The sequence below is a fragment of the Meles meles genome, chromosome 18 (genome assembly GCF_922984935.1).
Source record: "Meles meles chromosome 18, mMelMel3.1 paternal haplotype, whole genome shotgun sequence".
NCBI classification, from domain to species: Eukaryota; Metazoa; Chordata; class Mammalia; order Carnivora; family Mustelidae; genus Meles; species Meles meles.
In genome coordinates, this window is record NC_060083.1 from 42,512,375 (window position 1) to 42,536,564 (window position 24,190).

The following is a 24,190-nucleotide window of genomic DNA, read 5'->3' on the forward strand; positions in this document are numbered from 1 at the left end:
GATAGAAAATCCTTTCTCACTGATAAAAATCTAACTTCTTATAACTGCAACCCATTTGTTCTTGATTTGCCTTTCAGGGAGATGAAAAAAGATCTATTCTTCTTTCTCATTGTCTCTTGAATAGTTAGATCGCTGTGGCTATCTCAAATCTTCTCTTCATATAAACATTCAGAGAGCTTACACTTGTTCCTCAAAAGCAAGGATATTGAGTTTTTTAGTTCCCTCTGAACAAGCTTGCTCATGTTCATTTAAAAATTGAACCCAGACCAAATAACTGAAAGGTAAAGCATCAGATTATCACTTTCCTTATTTAGACACTAAACTTGGCAGCTTCATTTGCATCAATTTACCTTGTGATAGAAAAGATCCTCCAGATCTTTCTAACACTTAATAAATCATCCATCCTCTATTTTGAACTCAGGCAGCTGGGTTTTGGAGCTGGATTTACAAGTTGTCACATTTGGCCATTTGGTTAACCAGTTGAGATCTTTTTGGGTCCTGAATCTATATGAAGGCATTCAAAATGCCTCCCAGTTTCATATTGTCTATAAATCTGGTCAACATCAAATCTTTAGCCATACAACTTGTAAAAATAGTACAGAGGGCAGAAATCGGTGCTATGCGATAGTTACCTTTCACCGTTTTATATATAATATTAACGTGCACTCCTATAGGTAAACTAATAGCTTATTATGCATTTTGAATGTACTTATTATGGTCCAAAGAAAAGAGACCTTTTTTTTCTTTTTTCCATTGCTGACAACCTCTTGCCAAAATCAAGCATTCCCCTCATCTACCTGTCTGGTAACCCTTAAGAAGAAAATCATGCCAGGATATGGAACCAACGCCAGTTCCTATGATCATCTCTTTTAAAATCGGTTCCAAAACCTTCGTTAAGTCTAGCATCATACCAGCCTGCACTGTGGGAGAGATGAGAGCCGGGGTGGTAAGATACGAGAAGGAAGAGAAGAGAAAACACGGTAGCGCTGCAACACTAAGTCCTCGGGCTTCACTGCAGACAACTCGCTTTCCCTTCACTCTTCAACTTCCAATGGGCTGCTGTGGCAAATGTGATGCAGCACAACAGCTTTAGAGGTTTACCTTGCCTCGTGATTTTACCAAGCAAAGGAACGCAGTAAAATGATCTGCTTCAAACGCGGGTAGAAACGAGAAACGGAATCAGAAAACTATGAAACAGTCCCAATGCCGCAGTAAAGCTGTAACAGGTGGGCTCCTTCCGCTCGGAAGTCCCAAAATGGCTGGGCGAGGGAACCGGTGCCTCAGCTCTCCTCGCCCGGGGCCCACCCAAGGGAAGACAGGGGTCGCGGCACGCCCCCCGTACGTCACCGGTTACGTAATCCCGTTCGCCTGCAAACGTGCCGCAGGGCTCCCGCCCCGCCCCTAAGCCCCTCCCCCTGAAAAGCGCGGCGGCTAGTGTCGCACGTGAAGCATGCCGGGACTAGCTCCGGAGCCTCCCGGCAGCCCCTGCGACGGGCGCGGTACGTCAGGAGGTGGCCGGCGGCGGCCGTTCTTCGTAAGATGGCGGATCGGCGGCGGCAGCGCGCTTCGCAGGACACGGAGGACGAGGAGTCTGGTGCTTCGGGCTCGGACAGCGGCGGCTCCCCGGCGCGGGGCGGCGGGAGCTGCAGCGGTAGTGCTGGAGGCGGTGGCAGCGGCTCTCTGCCTTCCCAGCGCGGAGGCCGAGCGGGGACCCTTCATCTGCGGCGGGTGGAGAGCGGGGGGGCTAAGAGCGCTGAGGAGTCGGAATGTGTGAGTACGCGCGGGTGGGGCGGGCCGGGGGGCGGGGTGTAGGTGGTGATGGGAAGCTAGGAGTTAATGGTAGATGCTGGGGCATATTGTGTTAGAGAAAGAGAGGTACCCCAGTGCAGTGTGCGTCCGGAGCCCCAAGGGAGGAGGAGCTGTTAGGGATTCCTGGGGGAAGGGCAGAGCTGCTGCACATGAAAAGCGGATATTTATTCAGAAATTGGGGCTGGAAGTGAAGGGGCCGGACCTCCCTTGGTTGCTGCTTGTTAAAGATGCACCTTTCCTCATCTCCCTTTTCAAACATTTTGTGTTGAGTCTTCAGCTCCCCGCCCTTTGGAAATCAGGGAACTAACCCATGTTATCTTCTTTCGTTCAGGAGAGTGAAGATGGCATCGAGGGCGATGGTGAGTAGCATCATGACAAGTTTTTTGACCGTAAACTCAGATCATCTATTTCCACCAATTGACATCCTCTAAGACTGTTAAGGATTTGGAGGAGGGTGCCACAAAGCGGCTCTTTGTAGCACAGTGCCTACAAGCTACGTATTAGCAGTATGATCTTGGGCAAATCACTCTTTGACGCTGTACCCCATTTGTAAATGGGGACTGTAATTTTCTTTCTGATAGGTTGTTGTCAGAATTGAATGAGAGTCTTGACTTAAAAAGCAATCAGGAAATGTATTTCGAATAATTTCTGCTTATTTTCTTTCTTTATATATTTCTGTTTTCTTTCAGCTGTGCTGTCGGATTATGAAAGTGCAGAAGACTCTGAAGTGAGTGTGATAGGTTCTTTTTTGTATGGTATATAGGTTGGAAATTTTTACATGTGTTTTAAAAACATGGACGCACCTGTGGTTCAGAAGTACCCATGACCTACTTGGTTATTTCTCGTGTGCATTCTTCATTTATGCTTTTCAGAAACTGTCATAAAAGGTCTTGTTTACTTAGAGTGGGGGAAGTTTGGTGCATGCCTCTTCAGGTTTCAGATTTTTTAACACTGTTAGTAGTTGACTTTTCACCCTGTCTGAAGAAAATAAGGTTCTAAATAGGATGAGAACGTTCTGAAGCCGTTCACAGGATGACAGTTCCTTTCATGCTGCTTAGGGAATGAAACCAGCTAGTTGGGTATTTTTCCCAAGTGTATCTGAAAACCTTAAAAAAGGGCAGGATTCTGAGTGGTTTGTATCAGAAACACCCTTCAGTTTATAGGGAGCTTTCTCCCTCTTAAATTCAGAAGAAATTTTCCATAAGCTAAGCTTTTGTGGTTTTATTTGTGTTGGTTGGTGCACTACTGGAGATACTATGGAATTGCTGTTTGTTTCCTGGAGTTGTTGAATAAAAAGTCCTGAGTTCTGGAATTTGGGTCATGAGGTTATGGACAGGAGGAATTGGATTTTATAGAAATTTTATAGAACTCTTGGTACATTTTAGATTTCGATTAAGTCGTAGAGATGGAACCGTGAACGCTATACTACAATTCCTGTGTCTAGGAATGACTTAGGAAGTGAGATAAACATGCAGACAGTTATATGATGTGACAACTGCTTGGGATAGAGTTAAGTAGGGTATTAATGGCTGAGTACTGAATCCATCTTAGGCAACCAGAAAGAATAAGTTGGAGTTAGTCAGGTCATGTTATAGGCAGAGGGAACAACAGCTGTGAAAGTCCAGACACAGAAGAGAAGACTGATTATTTGGAAACTTGAAAGTAGTTTGGTGTAGCTGGAACATTGTTGGGACAGGATGGAGACCAGAAATAAAGGCAAATCAGTGAACAGGGGCCAGAACATGAAGGGGTTTACTTGTTCCTTTTCTTCATTATGTACCTGCTCTGTGCCAGGAGTTGTACTAGGCCCTGAAATGAAAGACATGGTTCTCCCCTCCTAGAATTTGCATTTTGGGGGAAGACAGACAATTAAACAAGTTATTACAATAGTGTTTGGTAAGTGTCACAATATCAGAAGCATAAAGTGTTTTGGGGGCACATGGCAGGGGTAGCCAACTAACTATTTGGAAATGCTTAGAGGATGAAATGTTAAAATAGAGACTTGAAAGGTGAGTGGGCGTGAGCAAGGGGAACACTGGAAAGAAGTCTTGAAGGGATGGATGGCATGACAAGTTGGAGGATATGAAAAGTTTAGTGTGACTGGTGCTAAGTGATGGGTCCGAGTCCAAATCTTAAAATACCTTGTGAACCCAATTAAAATAGATTTGTGTTTCTTCTAGTTTTATTTTTTATTTTTTATTTTTTAAAAGATTTTATTTATTTGACAGAGAGAAAGATCACAAGTAGGCAGAGAGGCAGTCGGGGGGTGGGGGGGAAGCAGGCTCTCCGCTCAGCTTAACCCACTGAGCCACCCAGGTGCTCCCCAGAGTAGCTTTTTCTAACTTCATAGAGCTCTGTCTTCTGTTGTTTTCCTGTAGTCTTTAAAAAGAAAAGAAAAGAGGGGCGCCTGGGTGGCTCAGTGGGTTAAAGCCTCTGTCTTCGGCTCAGGTCATGAGCCCAGGGTCCTGGGACAGAGCCCCACATCGGGCTCTCTGCTCAGCAGGGAGCCTGCTTCCTCCTCTCTCTCTGCTTGCTTCTCTGCCTACTTGTGATCTCTGTCTGTCAAATAAATAGTCTTTAAAAAAAAAATAAGAAGAAAAGAAAAGAAAACTTGACTTGCTTTCTGAGATTTCCTGCTCTTGTTTCCTTTCTCGACATGTTTTGTAGCTTCTTTTCATTCCTCTTGCCCCCTCCTCAATTTGACCCTTCTCTCAAGTTTTTCTTTGGTGTGGAACCCTATCTAGAAGAGAGCCCTGTCAGTTGCTGTCAGTTGAAGGGAGCTGTCAGTTGCAAGATTTCAGAGGGGATAGACGGCTCTAGCCCTTTCAGAGCTTCTTACTAGAGGAGTCTCACATTCAGATGCTATTGGAAATACTGAGATCCGTCCTAGTTGCAACCCTTTGTCTTATTAGCTTTCTGTCAAATACCTGTTGATTAGTTCAGGATTCTCCTGTTCTCAGTTTCATTTATTCCCTGTTCTCAGTTCCATTTACTACTCGTCTCTCTTGAGTACGGACACTAGTCTGATGCAGGTCTTATGGCTCTTGGTGCTTTATTCCTGTGTACTCATATTTTGGCATCTGGGGGATACTTTGTAAACTAGTTTTGTTATAAATTTTTTTTTTAAATAAATGTTGTTTTTAAAGGGTTTAAATTGGGGCACCTGGGTGGCTCAGTGGGTTAGGACCTCTGCCTTCGGCTCAGGTCATGGTCCCAGAGTCCTGGGATCGAGCCCCGCATCAGGCTCTCTGCTCAGCAGGGAGCCTGCTTCCCTCTCTCTCTGCTTGCCTCTCTGCCTACTTGTGGTCTCTGTCTGTCAAGTAAATAAAATCTTTAAAAATTAAATTAAAATTAAATTAAAAAATAAAGGGTTTAAATTAGGACTTTGATTTTGCTGTCTAGAAGCCCTCATTTCATGCGGAGATTTGAAGGGGTCAAAAACTATGCTGCTCTCGGGCGCCTGGGTGGCTCAGTGGATTAAGCCGCTGCCTTCGGCTCAGGTCATGATCTCAGGGTCCTGGGATCGAGCCCCGCATCGGGCTCTCTGCTCCGCGGGGAGCCTGCTTCCTCCTCTCTCTCTGCCTGCCTCTCTGCCTACTTGTGATCTCTCTCTGTCAAATAAATAAATAAAATCTTTAAAAAAAAAAACAAAACAAACAAAAAACAAAACTATGCTGCTCATTCTGGAAAACAACATGGAGGTTCCTGAAAAAGTTAAAAATAGAGCTACCCTACGACCCAGCAATCGCACTACCGGGTATTTACCCTAAAGATACAAATGTGGTGATCAGAAGGGGCACATGCACTCAAATATTTATAGCAATGTCCACAATAGCGAACTATGGAAAGAACATAGGTGTCCATCAACAGATGAATGGATAAAGAAGGCGTGGTGTGTGTGTGTGTGTGTGTGTATATATATATAGTATTTCATTGTGTGTATATATATATATACATATACGTGTGTATATACACAATGGAATATTATGCAGCCATCAAAAGGAATGAAATCTTGCCATTTGCAACGATGTAGATGGAACTAGAGGGTATTATGCTGAACGAAATAAGTCATTCAGAGAAAGATGATTATACGATCTCCCTGATAACGAGGAATTTGAGAGGCACGGTAGGGGCTTGGGGGATAAGGAAGGAAAAAATGAAACAAGATGGGACAGGAGAGAGACAAACCATAAGAGACTCTTAATCTCACAAAACAAACTGAGGGTTGGTGGAGGGAGGTGGGTATGGAGAGGGTGGTTGGATTATGGACATTGGGGAAGGTATGTGATATGGTGAGTGCTGTGAAATGTGTAAGCCTGACGATTCACAGACCCGTAGCCCTGGTCTGTGTTTTTGTGTAATGTGTATTTCCTGGGGGAAATAATACATTATATGTTAATTAAAATAAATTAAAAGAAAACAAACAAACTATGCTGCTGCCATTTCCCCAGAATCTTCCAAGAGGATTTTTTTAAAGAGACTTGACTGTGAAAAGGAGGCTAGAGAGATGGTGGCTGGAAAGAAGACTGTGAGGTTGAGAGAGGTTTTGGTGGTTATTTTTTTCACATTGGAGAATCAGGTATGGTTAAAAATTGAAGAAAGGGGGGCGCCTGGGTGGCTCAGTGGGTTAGGGCCTCTGCCTTCAGCTCGGGTCATGATCCCGGGATCCTAGGATGGAGCCTCACATCAGGCTTTCTGCTCAGCAGGGAGCCTGCTTCCTCCTCTCTGCCTGCCTCTCTGCCTACTTGTGATCTCTGTCTGTCAAATAAATAAATAAAATCTTTAAAAAAAATTGAAGGAAGGAGTGGAAAGGGAAAGAAAAGAGGAGCAGTAGATGATAAGTATACTGGTGTCCTTGATTGACTTTGTGAAAGGAAATAGGAAACAGCCAAAGGAAACATTTTCTTTTGTAATTATAGAGAGGTGGGAGGGAAAGGTATGGGGGAAGGAAACTGCTATTCTCTTCTTCATTTTGTTTTCCTTATGAAATAGAAGGAAAGACATCGAGTAGGGAGGTTAGTGGGGGGAGGATCAGGGGAGGAATTTTCAGACTAAAGAAGGTTTAAGTAGTTGAGGTTGGAGGTGGCACTGATGTATAAGGTTATATGACTTTTTTTTTTTTTTAAGATTTTATTTAGTATTTATTTGACAGACAGAGATCACAAGTAGGCAGAGAGGCAGGCAAAGAGAGGAAGGGAAGCAGGCTCCCTGCTGAACAGAGAGCCCGAGGCGGGGCTCGATCCCAGGACCCTGGGATCATGACCTGAGCCGAAGGCAGAGGCTTTAACCCACTGAGCCACCCAGGCTCCCCTATATGACCTTTTTTAAAAATCCCTTCTTTGATGATTAGTAGTCTGGTTGTAGACCAAAAAGGCAGACATTTAAGTTGATCCGGTCCTGGGCACAGGGGAATGGCAAAGGACTTGGTGATTGGAATTTAGTAGTGATTGAAGTGAATAGGCCATGGAGACTAAAGAGAGAAAGGTATGGAATAAGACTGGTAGGGAGAAGGTGGAAGGGTCAAAGGAATGGATATCTTAAGTTGGAGATGAGAGGATAAGCAAATAAGAATAGGAGTAAAAGACGGGTTTTTTGGTGTGTTTTTGTTTGTTTGTTTGTTTTAAAGTAAATTCTAGGGGCTTTTGGGTGGCTCGGTTAAGCATCTGCCTTCAGCTCAGGTCATAATCTCTGGGGTCCTGGGATCAAGCTGAAAGTCTGGCTCCCTGCTCAGTGGGGAGCCTATTTCTCCCTCTCCCTCTGCTGCTTCCCTTGCTTGTGCTCTCTCACTCTCTCTATATCAAATAAGTAAATAAAATATTTTAAAAATAAGATAAAAAAATGAATAAACTCTACTCTCCCAACATGGGCCTCAAACTCATGACCCTGAGATCAGTCATGCTTGCTCTACAGGCTGAGGCAGCCAGGGGCCCCTAGGCAGTTTTGTTTTGTTTTGTTTTGTTTTTAAGCAGCTTTATTGAGATAATTTGCATACCATACAGTTTATTTAAAATGTACAGTTCTGTGGGTTTTTTTGTGTATAAATAGATATATGCAGTTATTACCACGATTAGTTTCAGGACATTTTCATCACCTTGAAAAAAAACCTTGTATCCTTTAGCTGTTGCTCCCCCTGCCCCTTAGTTCCTCCATCCTTATCCCCTGGTCCCTAAGCAATTACACATCTACTTTTTGTGTCTAGGAGTTTTCCTATCCTGGCCTTCCATATAGATGGAATCATAATATATGAACTTTTGTGACTGGCTTCTTTCACTCAACATTATGTTTTCACAATTTTCATCCATGTTGTACCATGTATCAGTACTTAATTCCTTTTTATGGCTGAGTAACATTACATTGTATGGGTATACCATATTCTCTTTATCAGTTCATTCACTGATGGACATTGGGGTTTCTATTTTTTTATGTATTATGAATAATTTTACTATAAACATTACTGTACAATTTTTTGTGTGGATGTGTGTTTTCATCTCTTGGCTATATATCTAGGAATGGAGTTGCTGAGTCATATGGTAATTTTTTTCTTTTTTAAATTTTTTTTTCCTCTCAAAGATTACTTTTTTTTTTTAAGATTTTATTTATTTGACAGAGACACAGCGAGAGCAGGAACATAAGCTGGGGGAAAGGGAGAGGGAAAGCAGGCTTCCTATCGAGCAGGGAGCCTGATGCGCAGCTTGATTCCAGGACTCTGGGATCATGAACTGAGCTAAAGGCAGTCACTTAATAACTGAGCCACCCAGGTGCCCCAAAGATTACTTTTCATTTATTTATTTGAGAGAGAGAGAGAGCAGGCATGAGAAGGGGGAGGGGCAGAGGGAGAAGGACAAGCAGATTTCCCACCAAGTGAGAAGCCTAAAGCAGGACCTGATCCCAGGATCACTGCCTGAGCCAAAGTCAGATGCTTATCCGCTGATCTACCCAGGTGCCCCATGGTAACTATGTTTAATTGTCTGAGGAACTGTCCTACTGTTTTCCAAAGCAGCTGCACCATTTTACATTCCCAACAGCAATATATGGAAATTCAAATTTCTTCATGTACTCACCAGCATGTAATTTTCTTGCCTTGACTTTTTTAAAAGGCTTTTTTTTTTTTTTTTGCACCCCTTTCCTTGACTTTTTGATTCTAGCCATCCTAGTAAGTATGAAATGGTGCCTTGTTTTGATTTGCACTTCCCTGATGACTAATGTATATCTTCCTTGTATATCTTCCATTTGTGTACCTTCCTTGGAAAACATGCCTACTTGGATACTTTGTCCATTTTTTAATTGGGCTGTCTTTTAATTGAGTTGTAAGAATTTTTTTTAAGGTTTTTATTTATTTGAGAAAGAATGAGAGAGAGAGCATGAGAAGGGGGAGGGTTAGAGGGAGAAGCAGACTCCTCGCCAAACAGGGAGCCCAGTGCCGAACTTGATCCCTGGACTCCAGGATCATGACCTGAGCTGAAGGCAGCTGCTTAACCAACTGAGCCACCCAGGTTCCCTTGAGTTGTAAGAATTCTTTATAAAATATTCTAGATAAAAGTTCCTTATCAGGGGGCACCTGGGTGGCTCAGTGGGTTAAAGCCTCTGCCTTTGGCTCAGGTCATGATCCCAGAGGCCTGGAATCGAGCTCCGCATCTCGCTCTCTGCTCAGTGGGGAGCCTGCCTCCTCCCCTCTCTCTGCCTGCCTCTGCCTACTTGTGATCTCTCTCTGTCAAATAAATAAAATCTTAAAAAAAAATTCCTTATCAGATACATGATTTGCACATTTTTTTTCCTATTCTGTGGGTTTTCTTTTTACTTTCTTGATGGTGTCAGGTTTCAATTTTTATAAATTTTTTTCTTTTTGCTCTTGCTTTTGATGCCCTAAGAAGGCTTTTCTGAATCCATGCCAAAACCAGAGTCGTGAAGATTAACTGCTGTGTTTTCTTGTAAGAGTTCTTTAGGTTTAGCTCTTATATTTAGGTTTTGATCATTTTGAGTTAAAAAAAATTTTTTTTTTGAGAAAGAGCACAAATGGGAGGAGAGGAAGAAGGAGAAGTTGACTCCCCACTGAGTGGGGATCCTGACTGGGGCTTGATCCCAGGATCCTGGTATCATGACCTGAGCTAAAAGCAAACGCCTAGTTGACTGAGCCACCCAGGTGCCCCAATTTTTTTAAAGATATATTTATTTGAGAGAGAGAGAAACAGCGTGTGTGCACGCAGTGGGGAGGGACAGCAGGAGAGAGAGAGGTTTTTTTCAGATTTTATATATTTCTTTGACAGAGCAAAAGTAAGGGGAGGGGGGAAGCAGCAGGCAGAGGGAGGGGGAGAAGCAAGCTCTCCACTGAGCAGGGAGCCTGATAAACTGGGCTTGATCCCAGGACTTTAGGATCATAACCCAAGCCAGAAGCAGATGCTTAACTGAGCCACCAGGGAGAGAGAGGCTTAAGCAGACTCCTCACAGAACATGGATCCTGAAGGGGTGGGGGGGGTCAGTCTTACAACCCTGAGATTACCACCTGAGCCAAAACCAAAAGTTGGATGCTTAACTGACTGTGCCACCATTTTTTGAGTTAATTTTTGTGTATGGGGTGAGGTAAGAGTCTAAGGTCAGTTTTTTGCACGTGGCAGTTTTGATCAAAGGAGTATTTAAGAGTTTTTAAAGAGAAGCAGGTCTCCTTTTTTGAAAACATACAGCATAAAAATGAAATGTAGGGGCGCCTGGGTGGCTCAGTGGGTTAAAGCCTCTGCCTTTCGCTTAGGTCATGATCCCAGAGTCCTGGGATCGAGCCCCGCATCGGGCTCTCTGCTTGGCAGGGAGCCTGCTTCCTCCTCTCTCTCTGCCTGCCTCTCTCCCTACTTGTGATCTCTATCTGTCAAATAAATGAATGAAATCTTTAAAAAAAAAAAAAAAAAGAAAGAAAAAGAAATGTATAGGGATGCCTTGGTGGCACAGTTAAATGTCCTGACACTTGGTTTCAGCTTAGGTAGTCATCTCAGGGTTGTGAGATGGAGCCCTACATTGGGCTCCATGCTCAGCGTGGAATCTGATGGAAATTCTCTGTCTCTCTCTCTCCCTGCCCCTCCTGCTTGTGCTTTCCCTCTCTCTCAATAAATAAATCTTTGTAAATAAATAAAGTTAATTAAGTAAAATGTACAGGATGGTTCTCCAGGTTGACTCAGTGAGCAGAGCATGCCACTCTTGATCTCAGGGTCATGAGTTCAAGCCCCATGTTGGGTATGGGGCATACTTTAAAAAAAAAAAAATGCAAAAACAATGAATACTGTTACGCTGAAAAAAAAAAATTATAAATAAATAAATAGAAAATGTATAGAGCAGTTCCAGATATGACTTGTCTGGAGTGTGGCTATGCCTGTAGCAGAGGTGAAGACTGGGAGCACCTTGCTAGTCTTCTGGGTCAGTGGCAGGGTAGGCTGATGGAAGGCATAGAGGTGTGGCTAGGTGACAGGAGCTTCACGGGATTAGGAGTTTAAAGTGAGGCTGGAGAACTTAGATCTGGAAGAGATACTGAGAATGAGGAAGATAAGAACTCTACCTCATACTCTTGAGATATGTAGGGAATGAAAGAATGGGCTAAAACTTCTGTGTGAGAATGCTACCAGGGAAGCAGTTGCTTTAGGGGAGAACTAAACTTCAGAGTTGGGAAGAGCATTCATTGAAGGTAAAATCAGCAGTGGGGGAGTTTGTCTCTGGAAAGGATTTTGGTGTCAGCCTTTGGCCAAAGTAGTGTGATCTTGGGGTAGCACCTTTTGGCTTCAGTAGGTGCCAGATTTTGACTCTAATTTGTAGTCTCCTCAGCATTACCCTGTTTGTATCTTTCTGTCCTGCCCTGGAAATAAAATTAGTTTCTCATTTGGAATAAAAGAGTTGCCTCATTTGACATTCTACCATGGACTGGAGGGGGTAGAGCATAAAACAAAGTTCTCTCATTAATCATGCTAATACTATTTTAAGATGTTTGAATTCAGTCTGTATGTGTGTGTGTTTGGTGGGGACTAATGAATTAAGGTCACATGTATATCGACCAAGATTTGCAGTTTTGTCTTCAGAACATGCAGGGAACATAGGATCAGGGAAAGAATGATGATTACTACCCATCCATTGCCATGTCAAGGAGAGGGATAACTCTTTTGACTGAGGGGACATGGGAAGAATCAAGGGTGCTTGGTTATTAAAAAGCTATGGGTAAGGCACCTGGTGGCTCATTTGGTTAAGCAATTGCCTTCAGCTCAGGTCATGATCCTGGAGTCCCCGGATCAAGTCCGGCATTGGGCTCCCTGCTCGACAGGGAGTCTGCTTCTCCCTCTGACCGTCCCCCTTCTCATGCTCTCTCTTTTTCTCTAATTGTCTCTCTCAAATAAATAAATAAGGTCTTTAAACAAAAAATCTTAAGGGAAAAAAAGGTATGGGTAGGTGTACCTGGGTGGCTCAGTCGGTTCAGCATCTGCCTTTGGCTCAGGTCGTGATCTCAGCGTCTGGGGATCAAGTGCCACATTAGGCTCCCTGCCCAGTGGGGAATTCACCCTCTCCCTCTGCCCCTCATCCCTGCTCGTATTCTTTCTCTTGCTCGCTCTGCTCTCATTCAAATAAAATCATACAGGGGTGCTTGGGTGGCTCAGTGGGTTAAGCCTCTGCCTTCGGCTCAGGTCATGATCCCAGGGTCCTGGGATCGAGTCCCACATCGGGCTCTCTGCTCAGCAGGAAGCCTGCTTCCCCCCACCCACCTGTGCCTGCCTCTCTGCCTACTTGTTATCTCTTTCTCTCTGTCAGATAAATAAATAAAATCTTTAAAAAAAAAATGTAAGCCACTGTTTCCGTATTTGAGAGTAAATAGTGCCTTGAGAAATCATAGTGTTATTACAAAGAGTTATAAATTCAGTAGTTCAGCTTATTATTTATAGACTAAATCTGTATCTTCCACCTTTATGTAGTACTGTTTTTGAATATGTAAATTAATGCAATGTAAATTTATTTTGATGTATTGAATGTATAGTAGTTGTTTGTCATACGTTGTTTCAGTCAGTGGATATTATACCAAGTTATTGTCTAATGGAGATCCATGAAAATTTTAGAGCCTAAAAAGAAGGTCCACATAATCTAAAAGGTTGAGAATCTGCCTAAACCATTTTGAGATGGGAGAATTCACAACTTGAGTTGAAGTGTAATTTTTAGGCCCTGCATGTTTAAGAAACAATCCATGAAGATGAAGAAAATTATCAACAAAGATAGGTCTCCTTCTGTATGCTAGGCAGTTTAAAGCCTCCCTTTCTTATTTCCTGGGCTCCTTCCTAGAGGCTACCAGTGTTAACATTTCCTTCCATGTCCTGGAAAACTTATATGGATCTATATAAATGTATGTACATATATTTTTTCTACTGTGCTTTTTTTTTTTTTAAGATTTTATTTATTTATTTGTCAGAGAGAGAGAGAGAGACAGAGAGAGAAAGATCACAAGTAGGCAGAGAGGTAGGCAGAGGCAGAGGGAGAAGCAGGCTCCCTGCCGAGCAAGGAGCCCGATATGGGACTCGATCCCAGGACGCTAGGATCATGACCTGAGCCGAAGGCAGCCGCTTAACCAACTGAGCCACCCAGGCGTCCCTCTACTGTGCTTTTTTAAAGTGCCCCATCCTTCAGAAATTTTAGTAAGAGTATTGATATGTTCATTTTTAATTCTTACATTATATTAAAATGTGATTAGAAAATGTTCATTTAAAGAATGGGAAAAAAATGCACCGTTTTGAACTGACAGGGTAACTTTTTTCAGGGTGAAGAAGGGGAATACAGTGAAGAGGAAAACTCCAAAGTGGAGCTGAAATCAGAAGCCAATGATGCTGCTAATTCTTCAGCAAAAGAAGAGAAAGGAGAAGAAAAGCCCGACACCAAAGGCACTGTGACTGGAGAGAGGCAGAGTGGAGATGGACAGGTCAGTGTCCACCAAAGGCCTCCACTTTAGGGGTCAGAATAAGGGCTCTTAACCTTGGAGAGAATAAGGAGCCCTTTATCTGTCTTCTAGGAGAGCACAGAACCTGTAGAAAACAAAGTGGGTAAAAAGGGCCCTAAGCATTTGGATGATGATGAAGATCGGAAGAACCCAGCATACATACCCCGGAAAGGGCTTTTCTTTGAGCATGATCTTCGAGGACAAACTCAGGAGGAGGAAGTCAGGTAACAGCCTCTTGTTGCTACTGTGTAGTACATATTTAGTGCTTACTATAGGCCAGGCACTGTGCTGATTTACTGCTCACAGCACTTTAAGGTTATTATGATTGTCGTTTTTGTACAAATGAGGAAAGTGAGGCTTAGGATCTTTGGTAACTCTTGGTGGAGGAGCTAGGATCCGGATACATACTTCATAGCCTTTCTTAGTCTGAGGCTCAAGACTCTGGGACATGAAGTACTTGTGTAAGCTGCTTTACAAGCAAAAGATGTTTCCAGGGTGCTGAGTAGTTTGAGGTAGTCTCCCCTTGTTTCTGTGCTTGTTCTGTTGGAGCCTAGCAGGCCCTGCGATGCTGTGATTCACTCTTGGTTTTGTGTGCTCCATCTGGGAATATGGGGAGACCAGTGAAGTTCTTCCTGTTTCTCTGCCCAACCTTCTTTTTTTTCGTGTACGTCCTTACTTGGCAGAGTCTGCCTACCTAAGATACTTCTCCCTGGTTTTATCCAGACCCAAGGGGCGTCAGCGAAAGCTCTGGAAGGATGAGGGTCGCTGGGAACATGACAAGTTCCGGGAAGATGAACAAGCTCCAAAGTCCCGACAGGAGCTCATTGCCCTTTATGGCTATGATATCCGCTCAGCTCATGATCCCGATGACATCAAACCCCGAAGAATCCGGAAGCCTAGGTGAGAAAGTTTTGTTTATATTTGTAGAAAGAACTCTGCTTTTTATTTATTTATTTATTTATTTACTTACTTACTTTTAAGATTTTATTCATTTATTTGACAGAGATCACAAGTAGGCAGAGAGGCAGTGAGAGAGAGAGATGGGGAAGCAGGCTCCTGACTAAGCAGAGAGCCCAATGCGGGGCTGGATCCCAGGACCCTGAGACCATGACTTGAGCTGAAGGCAGAGGCTTAACCTGTTGAGCCACCCACGTGCCCTAGAACTCTGCTTTTTAAAAATGCCATTCCAACCTGTAATTCAGTGAATGAGGAATATGGGCAGTCTTCCTGACCCTCAGTTTAGATCTTTAGTGGTCTCTCTTATTATTATTTCTTTTCTTAAGACTTCGTTGTTCCATTTATTTAGGTTTGGGAGTCCTCCACAAAGAGATCCAAACTGGATTGTTGAGCGACCAAACAAGTCCCATCGCCACCAGGGTCCTGGGGGCACCCTACCACCAAGGACATTTATCAATAGGAATGCTGCAGGGACTGGCCGAATGTCTGCTCCTAGGAATTACTCTCGATCTGGGGGCTTCAAGGAAGGTCGTGCTGGTTTTAGGCCTATGGAGGCTGGTGGACAGCATGGTGGTCGGTCTGGTGAGACTGTTAAACATGAAAGCAATTACCGATCACGGCGCCTAGAGCAGACTCCTGGGCGAGACCCATCTCCAGAAGCTGATGCTCAAGTGCTTGGCAGTCCCGAGAAGGAAGAGGCAGCCTCAGAGATACCAGCTGCTGCTCCCGACACTGCACCACCAGCCCCTGACAGGCCTGTTGAGAAGAAATCATACTCCCGGGCAAGAAGAACCAGAATCAAAGCTGGAGATGCAGTCAAGATTGCAGAAGAGGTGCCCCCTCCACCCGAAGGGCTAAACCCAGCACCTCAAGTCCCAGAAACGACTCCCCCTCCACCTGCTAAGACTGGAAACTGGGAGGCTCCAGTGGATTCTACAACAAGTGGACTTGAGCAAGACGTGGCACAACTAAATATAACAGAACAGAATTGGAGTCCTGGGCAGCCTTCATTCCTGCAACCACGTGAGCTTCGGGGTAGGTACTTTAGGGTTAGTGACTAGCTTTTTTCCCTGTGCATCATTGGGTTTGTGGGCATGGGATTTAGGTCTCAGGGATATGGGGTCTGACAAATATCTTTGTTCTCATTAACTGAAAGAAACAGATGGATTCATGGGTGTATTCATCCAAAGACCTCAGAGAAGTTTTATCTGTTACCCAAGACTACCCCTACTACTTGGCCTACTATTACCTGACTAGTCATCGATATGGAGCTCCTGCATGCAGAATCTTTTACCCATCCTCTTTAGGAAAAGTTGGAAGATGGTGGCAATATTCTTATTATATGAGCTAATGGTTGAATGTTTGAAGGCAGAGACAGGCAGACTTGAATTTGGATGAGAATTGTCCAGTCTCTTCAAAAGGAAAGCCTAAAGGAATTCCTTAATGGAGAACTAGGCTGCACTATAGAACTTTCATAGTGTCAGAAATTTTTGAATATTTGTAATGTGGCCAGAGTGACTGAGGAACTGAATTTTTAATTGAGATTTAAATAATCATATGTGGTTACTGGATATCACAATGGACAGCATAGTTCTAGAAGCTGGGATGTATTTACCATCTTTCTTGCCCATCTGTCTTTGTCTTCTGCCAGTCAGGTAGATAAAGGATCCTTTCCTTAGTTTCTGAAATCTGATTTGAACTTAAAAATTGATAATCCTCATTTGGACTAGGAATTTCTTTCTTTCTCTCTCTCTCTTTTTTTTTTTAAAGATTTTATTTATTTGGCAGATCACAAGTAGGCAGAGAGGCAGGCAGAGAGAGGAAGGAGGAAACAGGCGCCCCACAGCAGCGAGCCCGATGTGGGGCTCGATCCCAGGGCCCTGGGATCATGACCTGAGCCGAAAGAAGAGGCTTAACCCACTGAGCCACCCAGGTGCCCTTGGACTGGGAATCTCAGCATCCTTCTCTGGTGTGCATGATTTTTGAATACCAAAAGCCCATGGAGCCTAAACTGGACCTGGAGTTGATCATAGAATGAGGAGTATACCCTTCTACTGGTATCTTATTACCATTGGAAGACAATCTCTAACATACCCTTTTTGTCCTGAGTCATTTTCAGCCAGAGAGGAGTATCTTCCCAGATTTCCAGCCTAGAACTCTGTGGCCAAGGACAATTGGGCAGATTCACAGAGTGTCCAGTTGTTTCTCAAACGAGGGCTGAGATTTTTCAATATGTTTGATAATGGACTGTGCTGATTATAACCTCCCAGGGATTCTGTACCGGGAAATATTTAGTGGGAAAATTGCATTTTGTCATTGAAGTCCTTTTTTTCCCACATTCAAAGGCTTTTTATTGCTGTACTCAGCTTGCGTACAGTAGGGGCAGATTTCCAAATGCTTTTGACAGGAAGCAGAGATACTTTATTATTATTTTTGTTTCTTTTTTTTTTTTCAAAGATTTTATTTATTTATTTGACAGATCACAAGTAGGCAGAGAGGCAGGCAGGGAGAGAGGGAAGCAGGTTCCCCACTGAGCAGAGAGCCCAATGTGGGGCTTGATCCCAGGACCTTGAGACCATGACCTGAGCCAAGGCAGAGGCTTAACCCACTGAGCCACCCAGGCAACCTGCAGAGATACTTTAAAAAGAATTTTGTCAGTTTAAAACAAGAAAGTAGTTCGCCATGTTGTATTCTTTTTTTTTTTTTTTAAGATTTTATTTATTTATTTGACAGAGATCACAAGTAGGCAGAGAAGCAGGCAGAGAGAGAGAGAGGAGGAAGCAGGCTCCCTGCCAAGCAGAGAGCCCGATACGGGGCTCGATCCCAGGACGCTGGGATCATGACCTGAGCTGAAGGCAGAGGCTTTAACCCACTGAGCCACCCAGGCGCCCCGCCATGTTGTATTCTTTAACTTGTCAATTTTCCTGATGTTCTCTTTAGTCCCACTCATACCTATCTGCTCTTAAGCTGTGACTTTTTTTTTTTGCTGTGTCACAGGTATGCCCAACCACATACATATGGGAGCAGGACCTCAGTTTAACCGGATGGAAGAAATGGTACAGAAAGGGAAAGGGAGTAGTTGGGGGAGGGGGCTGCGTGCAACAGCTGTTCATGGTTTAAACTAAGATAACATTTTGGGAGTCAGTATTTCATTGATATACCCATATTTCTTTTAATTTGGCTCTCTAGAAAGGGTAGCAGGGCCCAGGTTTCGATCTTGATGTTTCTCATTGGTTTTTCAATTCATTTTGCAAATCCTCTTTTCTTTTTTTATTTTTTTTAAAGAGAAAGAGTGCAGAGCAAGGGGTGGGGGAACAGTGCAGAGGGAGAGGGAGAAAGAGAACCTCTAAGCAGTTACCCACACTCAGCTCAGCACAGAGCCCAATGTGGGTCTTGATCTCATGACCTTGAGATCATGACGTGAGCCAAAATCAGAAGTTGGATGCTTAGCCTACTGAGCCCAGGCACTCCTACTCTCTTCTTTTTTTTTTTAATGTTTTTTTTTCCCTTTATTTAAATAATCTCTATACCTGTATGGGGCTCAAACTCAAAACCCCAAGATGAAGAGTTGCATGCTCTTCTGACTGGGTCAGTCAGGTGCCCCTCATTTTGCAAATACACATGCCATGTACCAGGCGTGTGTTTTGTAGCACCTGAAGGAGGGTGGGACTTGATATGAGAGTCAGCTCTCTGGGAGTCTTTTTGCTCAGACCTCTTTATTTCAGGGTGTCCAGGGTGGGCGAGCCAAACGCTATTCATCTCAGCGGCAAAGACCTGTGCCAGAGCCCCCTGCTCCTCCTGTGCACATCAGTATCATGGAGGGACATTACTATGATCCACGTGAGTTTTTTCTTATTATTGGGACACCTTTCTTGGCAGCCCAGAGTGAACTAAGAGACCAGCCTCTTGCCTTCTGAGTTTGCCTTCTGACTTCTCACAGTGGTTATCAGACATTGTCTGGCGGCTGTTTTCTTCATGTGGAAAATTGAGAACATCTTTTAAAGGATTTGGGGGACAAGGAGATTTGTCCATGTGATATGAAGAGTGAGGGTTTATGAGAGTCCCAATGTGATATCTTACAGTGCAGTTCCAGGGACCAATCTATACCCATGGTGACAGCCCTGCCCCACTGCCTCCCCAGGGCATGATTGTGCAGCCAGAAATGCACCTTCCCCACCCAGGTAAGCTTTGCCCCTCTGCTTGTATGCTTCCAGTACATGAGGATATGTGTTGGGGGCTTCACAGACTCCATCCTCCTGAGCTCTGTGCTGCTTGCTCACAAGGCTAGCCACTCTGGCTGCTTGGGCAACAAACTCCTCTTGGGTCCATCCTGAGGACTTCCATCCTGAGTCTGTGCTGAACAGGGCAGCCAAGCCATCCCATAGAAATGGTGCTGTCCTCTGTTTCAGTTTTTGTTTTCCTCTTCCTGTGCAGGTTTACATCCCCACCAGACTGCAGCACCTCTGCCCAATCCGGGCCTCTATCCCCCACCAGTGTCCATGTCTCCAGGGCAACCACCACCTCAGCAGTTGCTTGCACCTACTTACTTTTCTGCTCCAGGCGTCATGAACTTTGGTAATCCCAGTTACCCTTATGCTCCAGGGGCACTGCCTCCCCCACCGCCGCCTCATCTGTATCCTAATACACAGGTGAGATGGCTAATGAGCAGATTTTTCTAGGTACACATCCTTTACATCAGACAAGCATGTGGTATGGGGAGAATGCTCAAGGAATTTGAGAGAACATTTTATTGCCACTGATTTTGCATGTGGCGCCAGGATGCCTCTTGGTGGTCAGGAGTTGGAAATGCAGCTTATGTAATGCCCATCATCTGTTTATTCTCTTCTGTTTGTTTGTTTCTTTCTTTCTTTTTAAAGATTTTATTTATTTGAGAGAGGAGAGAGAGAGTGTGCAAATGTGAGCGGGGTGGGGGGAGGGAAAGAGGGAGAAGCAGACTCACGGGACTCGATCCCAGGCCCCTGGGATTATGACCTGAGACAAGGCAGTTGCTTAACAGACTGAGCCACTTAGGCGTCCTCTTCTGTTTCTTTAATGGTGTTTCATTCAAGTGCTTCGGTATGTCTTAGGTGGCCATGTCTGCTATTTATTCGGTTGAACAGAGAAGCTGTATTATCCTTACCCTCCCTGTACTGCTCAACTCTTAACAGGTTGACATTATCCAGTGTGTGAAGTGTCACCATTGAGCTCAGCCTTTTCCATTTTTCAGGTGATGGTAGGAATCAGAGAAAGCTAAGTAGTACTTTGAAAAATATGAACCAGAACATAATTAGGATATAGTAAGGCAGAAATGAATAATCACTTATTTTAAAGGGGAATAGCTTAGAGATTTATAAAATTCTTCAGTACATTTATTTTTTTACCTGAATAATGTTTCCTGTTCATCCTAGTTTAGGTGAATTTATCCCTAACTTTTTTCCTTCTTTCTTACTGGGGTCGCAGGCCCCATCACAGGTATATGGAGGAGTGACCTACTATAATCCCGCCCAGCAGCAGGTGCAGCCAAAGCCCTCCCCACCCCGGAGGACTCCTCAGCCAGTCACCATCAAGCCCCCACCACCTGAGGTATGAGAGCTGCTTCCAACATCAGTGGGCTTTCCTTTCTCCTGGAAGATTTCTCTCCTTTTCTGAGTGTGTCTCCATGGTTGGTCGGTTGGTTTTTTTAATAATTGGTAACAAATTCTAACTTTCTTATTTCAGGTTGTAAGCAGGGGTTCCAGTTAATAGGAGTTTCTAAATATTTTAAATCAAACATCATACAAAAGTAAGTATATATGTACTACGAGTCTCATAATTTTTTAAGAGATTTCATTTATTTATTTGAGAGAGAGGGGGCAAGCATGAGTGGGGGGAGGGCCAAAGGGAGAAGCATATTCCCTGCTGAGCAGGGAGCCTGATGCGGGACTCGATCCTGGGACTCCAGGATCATGACCTGAGCTGAAGGCAGTCGCTTAACCAACTGAGCCACCCAGGTGCCCTGATTCTTATAAATTCTTAAAACTAATGCTCATGGTTATTTGCTTAACAATCCCCTAATTAATGTTTCAAGTTGTAATCATGAGATATCTTATGGGGAAGCTTACAGGAATCTCAAAATTGGCCAGCTGCTTTGTTTTGCGAATGCATTGAGCAGGGTTGAAGCAGAAATCATTGTTAACTTGGCGGAATTTCATTTGGGAAGCTGCAAGGAAAAAATGCAGGAGGATATTCTTTTTTAAGGAAAGGGGAAATCTAAATTTGAGATGTTCGTAGCAGAGCTAATTTTAAAGGTCATGAAGAAAGACCATGGGGGTTTTGTTGTTGATTTGTTAGGGACTTTATTTTAAAACACGTTATTTAGAAATGTGGCTTTTTGAAAATAACTAATGCTTTGATGATTCTTCCCTTTTTCCCACCGCTGTCAGAGAACCCAGGAAAGAAGAGAAATACAACTGGCTGTGTACTCCCAGGAGGGCTTCAAAGATACAGGGTGGTGCCTACCAGCAAGCAGCTGAATGAGGAGGACCCCTGACCTCCTCTGAGGACAGGCTCTGTTGGAGAAAGGGACAAACAAGTGGACTTCCTCCCCTCTCCACTCTTTACTTGAGTTGGCTGTGCTCAGAGGAGCAGAGATCCAGCCAGCTCAGGCTTCTGGGTCTACATCTAGAAGCCCATGTCTTTTACTCTTCATTTTTCCCTGGGAAATTCAGGTGTCTTCTCCCAGGGAAGCTCCTTCCTGTTTGTTTTGTTTCTTAAGATGTTCGTTTTTAAAGCCTGGCTTGCTGTTTATTCATTTAGTTTCTTTCTCTCTCTGCCTTTAAATGAGACAGGTTAATTCTTCTGATTTTCTAGCTCCTCTGGTTTCCTTTTTGGGTTTTCCCTGCATCCCAGATAATTGAAATTTTACCAGCCAGTTTTCCCCCACCAAGCCTGCAAAAAGGTGGCCTTTCATTTTTGGCCGTCCTTTGTTGTTGTATACTTGGATTCTCTTAATTCCTCTAACCCTATGGAAGCAGAGCCGTCCACAGAGTGTTTCATTGTGGAGAAAACTCAAAGTGTGTGGTAGGAACCCTACTTGACTTCTGTTTTCAGGAATCTGAGCCTCCATCAGTCCCTGTACTGTGGTAGGCATCAGTCCTCTACTTGAGGGCAAAGTCTCTACAGTGGAGAGAGATGGCAAACCAGATGCTTTTGTGAGAAAGGGAAAGTGGAGTAAGCCTTTGCATCTTAGGGGACTGTATTCATATAGTCCTCAGGGCTCAGTCTTTGAGGTAAGTGGAATTAGAGGGCCCTGCTTCTCTTCTTTCCATCCCTCATATGACACCCCCTTTCCAGTTGCTGTGGACCAATGCATCTCTCTAGAGGCATATACTGTCCAGCAAGCTACCTTGTACTTTACGGTTGCTCTTCTCCATGTCTTTCCTGCTACAAGTGTTTTAGATGTTACTACCTGATTTTCCCCAAGTTCTGCTCCTGTCCTTGCAAACAGAAAATACCACATCTGGGCTTCAGGCCTAAGGAAACTGGTCACTTTCGGGGCAAGGGTTCCTCCCTCTTCTTCCCTATCCACGGCGCTGACCACTCCCCTGCTGCCTCTGCAGGAGAAATTCCTGTTGCTGCAGCACTTGCGTCTGCCGGGAGTAACTTGGCCACTGTCCCAGTCCTACAGAACGTGAGGGAGATGGTGGTGGCTGTTTCTCCCCAAGTAATGTCACTGTTTCTATTCCTTCTCTCCAGCAGCTAATCTAACCACTCTTTGAGTCACAGGTGTGGGGTGGGGAGTGGGGAGAGGCACTCAAGCTGTAAACTCCAAGGAGGAAATAACTAAGAGATTCTTCCAGGGGTGGCTGATGGTTGTGCCTTTTGTAGGCTGTCCCCTTTGCCTTAAACCTGAAGATGTCTCCACAAGCCTGTGGGCAGCATGCCCAGATTCCCAGACCTTAAGACACTGTGACAGTTGTCTCTGTTGGTCCACTGTGTTTTGTTGCAAGAATTTTTCCATGTGTGGTGTTGTTGTTGTTACCGTTTTAAAGGGTGCACACTTGTGATCAGCATTGTGACTTGGAGATAATAAAATTTAGACTGTAAACTTGGCTCCTTTACCAGTGTTTTGCATGAGTCTTGATTTGGGAGGGATAGGAGAGGTCTTGCTGGTTCCCCAGAGCGATAGTCACAACTCCTGCCAACTCAGGATTTGTGAAATGGAAGCCCCAAGAGGTGAGGAGCCCACAGGTGTGTCTGTACTCCCCACTGGTTATCTTCTCCTAACTCCATCGCATCATAGACCCAGGATACCATGCAGTCCCTTAGATCGGGAGTGTCAAGGACAGAAAAACTAATGAAATGTAGCTATTCTTTTCACCTTTGTTAGTGTTTGGCCAGTGAGTAATGTGCCCGGTGTCAGTGCAACTGTACCAGGTCCTAGATGAGGGAGGCACAGGTGGTTAGCTTTCTTCTTGAAAAGTGAAGACACATTGGGCGCCTGGGTGGCTCAGTGGTTTAAGCCGCTGCCTTCGGCTCAGGTCATGATCTCAGGGTCCTGGGATCGAGTCCCGCATCGGGCTCTCTGCTCAGCAGGGAGCCTGCTTCCCTCTCACTCTCTCTGCCTGCCTCTCTGCCTACTTGTGATCTCTGTCTGTCAAATAAATAAATAAAATCTTTAAAAAAAAAAAAAGTGAAGACACATTGGGGTGCCTGGGTGGTTCAGTGGGTTAAGCCTCAGCCTTTCGTTCAAGTCATGATCTGAGGGTCCTGGGATCGAGCCCTGCATTAGGGTCCCTGCTCAGCAGGGAGCCTGCTTTCCCCCTCTCTCTCTGTCTGCCTCTCTGCCTACTTGTGATCTCTCTGTCAAATAAATAAAATCTTAAAAAAAAAAAAAGAAAAGAAAAGTAAAGACACATTGGCACTAACGTACCAAGAACCATAGCCTAAGAGTGAGGCTTCTCTCAATCTTCGTCGAGGTAAAGAGAAGCAATTGAGACCATCAGCTGTGGTTTATCTTACCAAGGCCACTGGCTGGACCCCTGCACAGGTCAGCTCCAAGCTTTGTTTCCTTTCAGATCCTGGGTGGGGTAGAAGTTTACTACAGAGATTGATCCTGGTGTGTGTGGGGGGGGGAAGGTACAGTTAAATTTTAATATGAAGCTGGTGGCATCTGTTCTTGGGTACCCCCAATCCTTGTACACTGAGGGCATGGACATCCTAGTGTCTACCTTAATACAGTTGGGACTCCCCCTACATCCTTTGGTACTGCTGCTTGAGCTGGCAGACCATGACTCTTAACCCCTATCCCTAATTCCTCTTCATGTCCATTTGCTTTCCTCCACAAGGTGATGGGTAACTATGGGCCTGATCTCCTGAGGTCATGCAAAGAATGCCAGCCAGCCTTGGTAGGTTACTGGTGGCAGGAATGACTGTGTTAAGATGCTTCCCCCTCACCCCTGCCTCTTGCTTCCCCGGTCCTACGTTAGATCCCATTGCTCT

The 24,190-nt window shown here is 44.3% G+C and overlaps 1 protein-coding gene across 1 annotated transcript; it reads left to right on the plus strand.

The window, feature by feature from the left end:
* Window positions 1–1,491: 1,491 nt before the first annotated feature.
* On the plus strand, window positions 1,492–22,800 carry CASC3 (CASC3 exon junction complex subunit). The gene is made up of 14 exons (XM_045985778.1): window positions 1,492–1,770; window positions 2,141–2,168; window positions 2,499–2,536; window positions 13,577–13,735; window positions 13,826–13,977; window positions 14,477–14,653; window positions 15,060–15,745; window positions 17,708–17,766; window positions 18,436–18,550; window positions 18,793–18,891; window positions 19,145–19,359; window positions 20,171–20,293; window positions 20,429–20,492; window positions 21,133–22,800. The coding sequence occupies exons 1-13, from the start codon at window positions 1,540–1,542 to the stop codon at window positions 20,450–20,452; spliced, it is 2,106 nt and encodes a 701-aa protein (XP_045841734.1). The 5' UTR covers window positions 1,492–1,539; the 3' UTR covers window positions 20,453–20,492; window positions 21,133–22,800.
* The last annotated feature ends 1,390 nt before the right edge of the window (window positions 22,801–24,190 follow it).

Excerpts from the sequence above, each read along its gene's own strand:
- CASC3 (XM_045985778.1), top strand. The coding sequence starts at position 1,540 with ATGGCGGATCGGCGGCGGCAGCGCGCTTCGCAGGACACGGAGGACGAG. Across the intron at positions 17,767-18,435 it reads TTAACCGGATGGAAGAAATG|GGTGTCCAGGGTGGGCGAGC; the intron begins GTACAGAAAGGG and ends TCTTTATTTCAG. Across the intron at positions 18,551-18,792 it reads GGGACATTACTATGATCCAC|TGCAGTTCCAGGGACCAATC; the intron begins GTGAGTTTTTTC and ends GATATCTTACAG.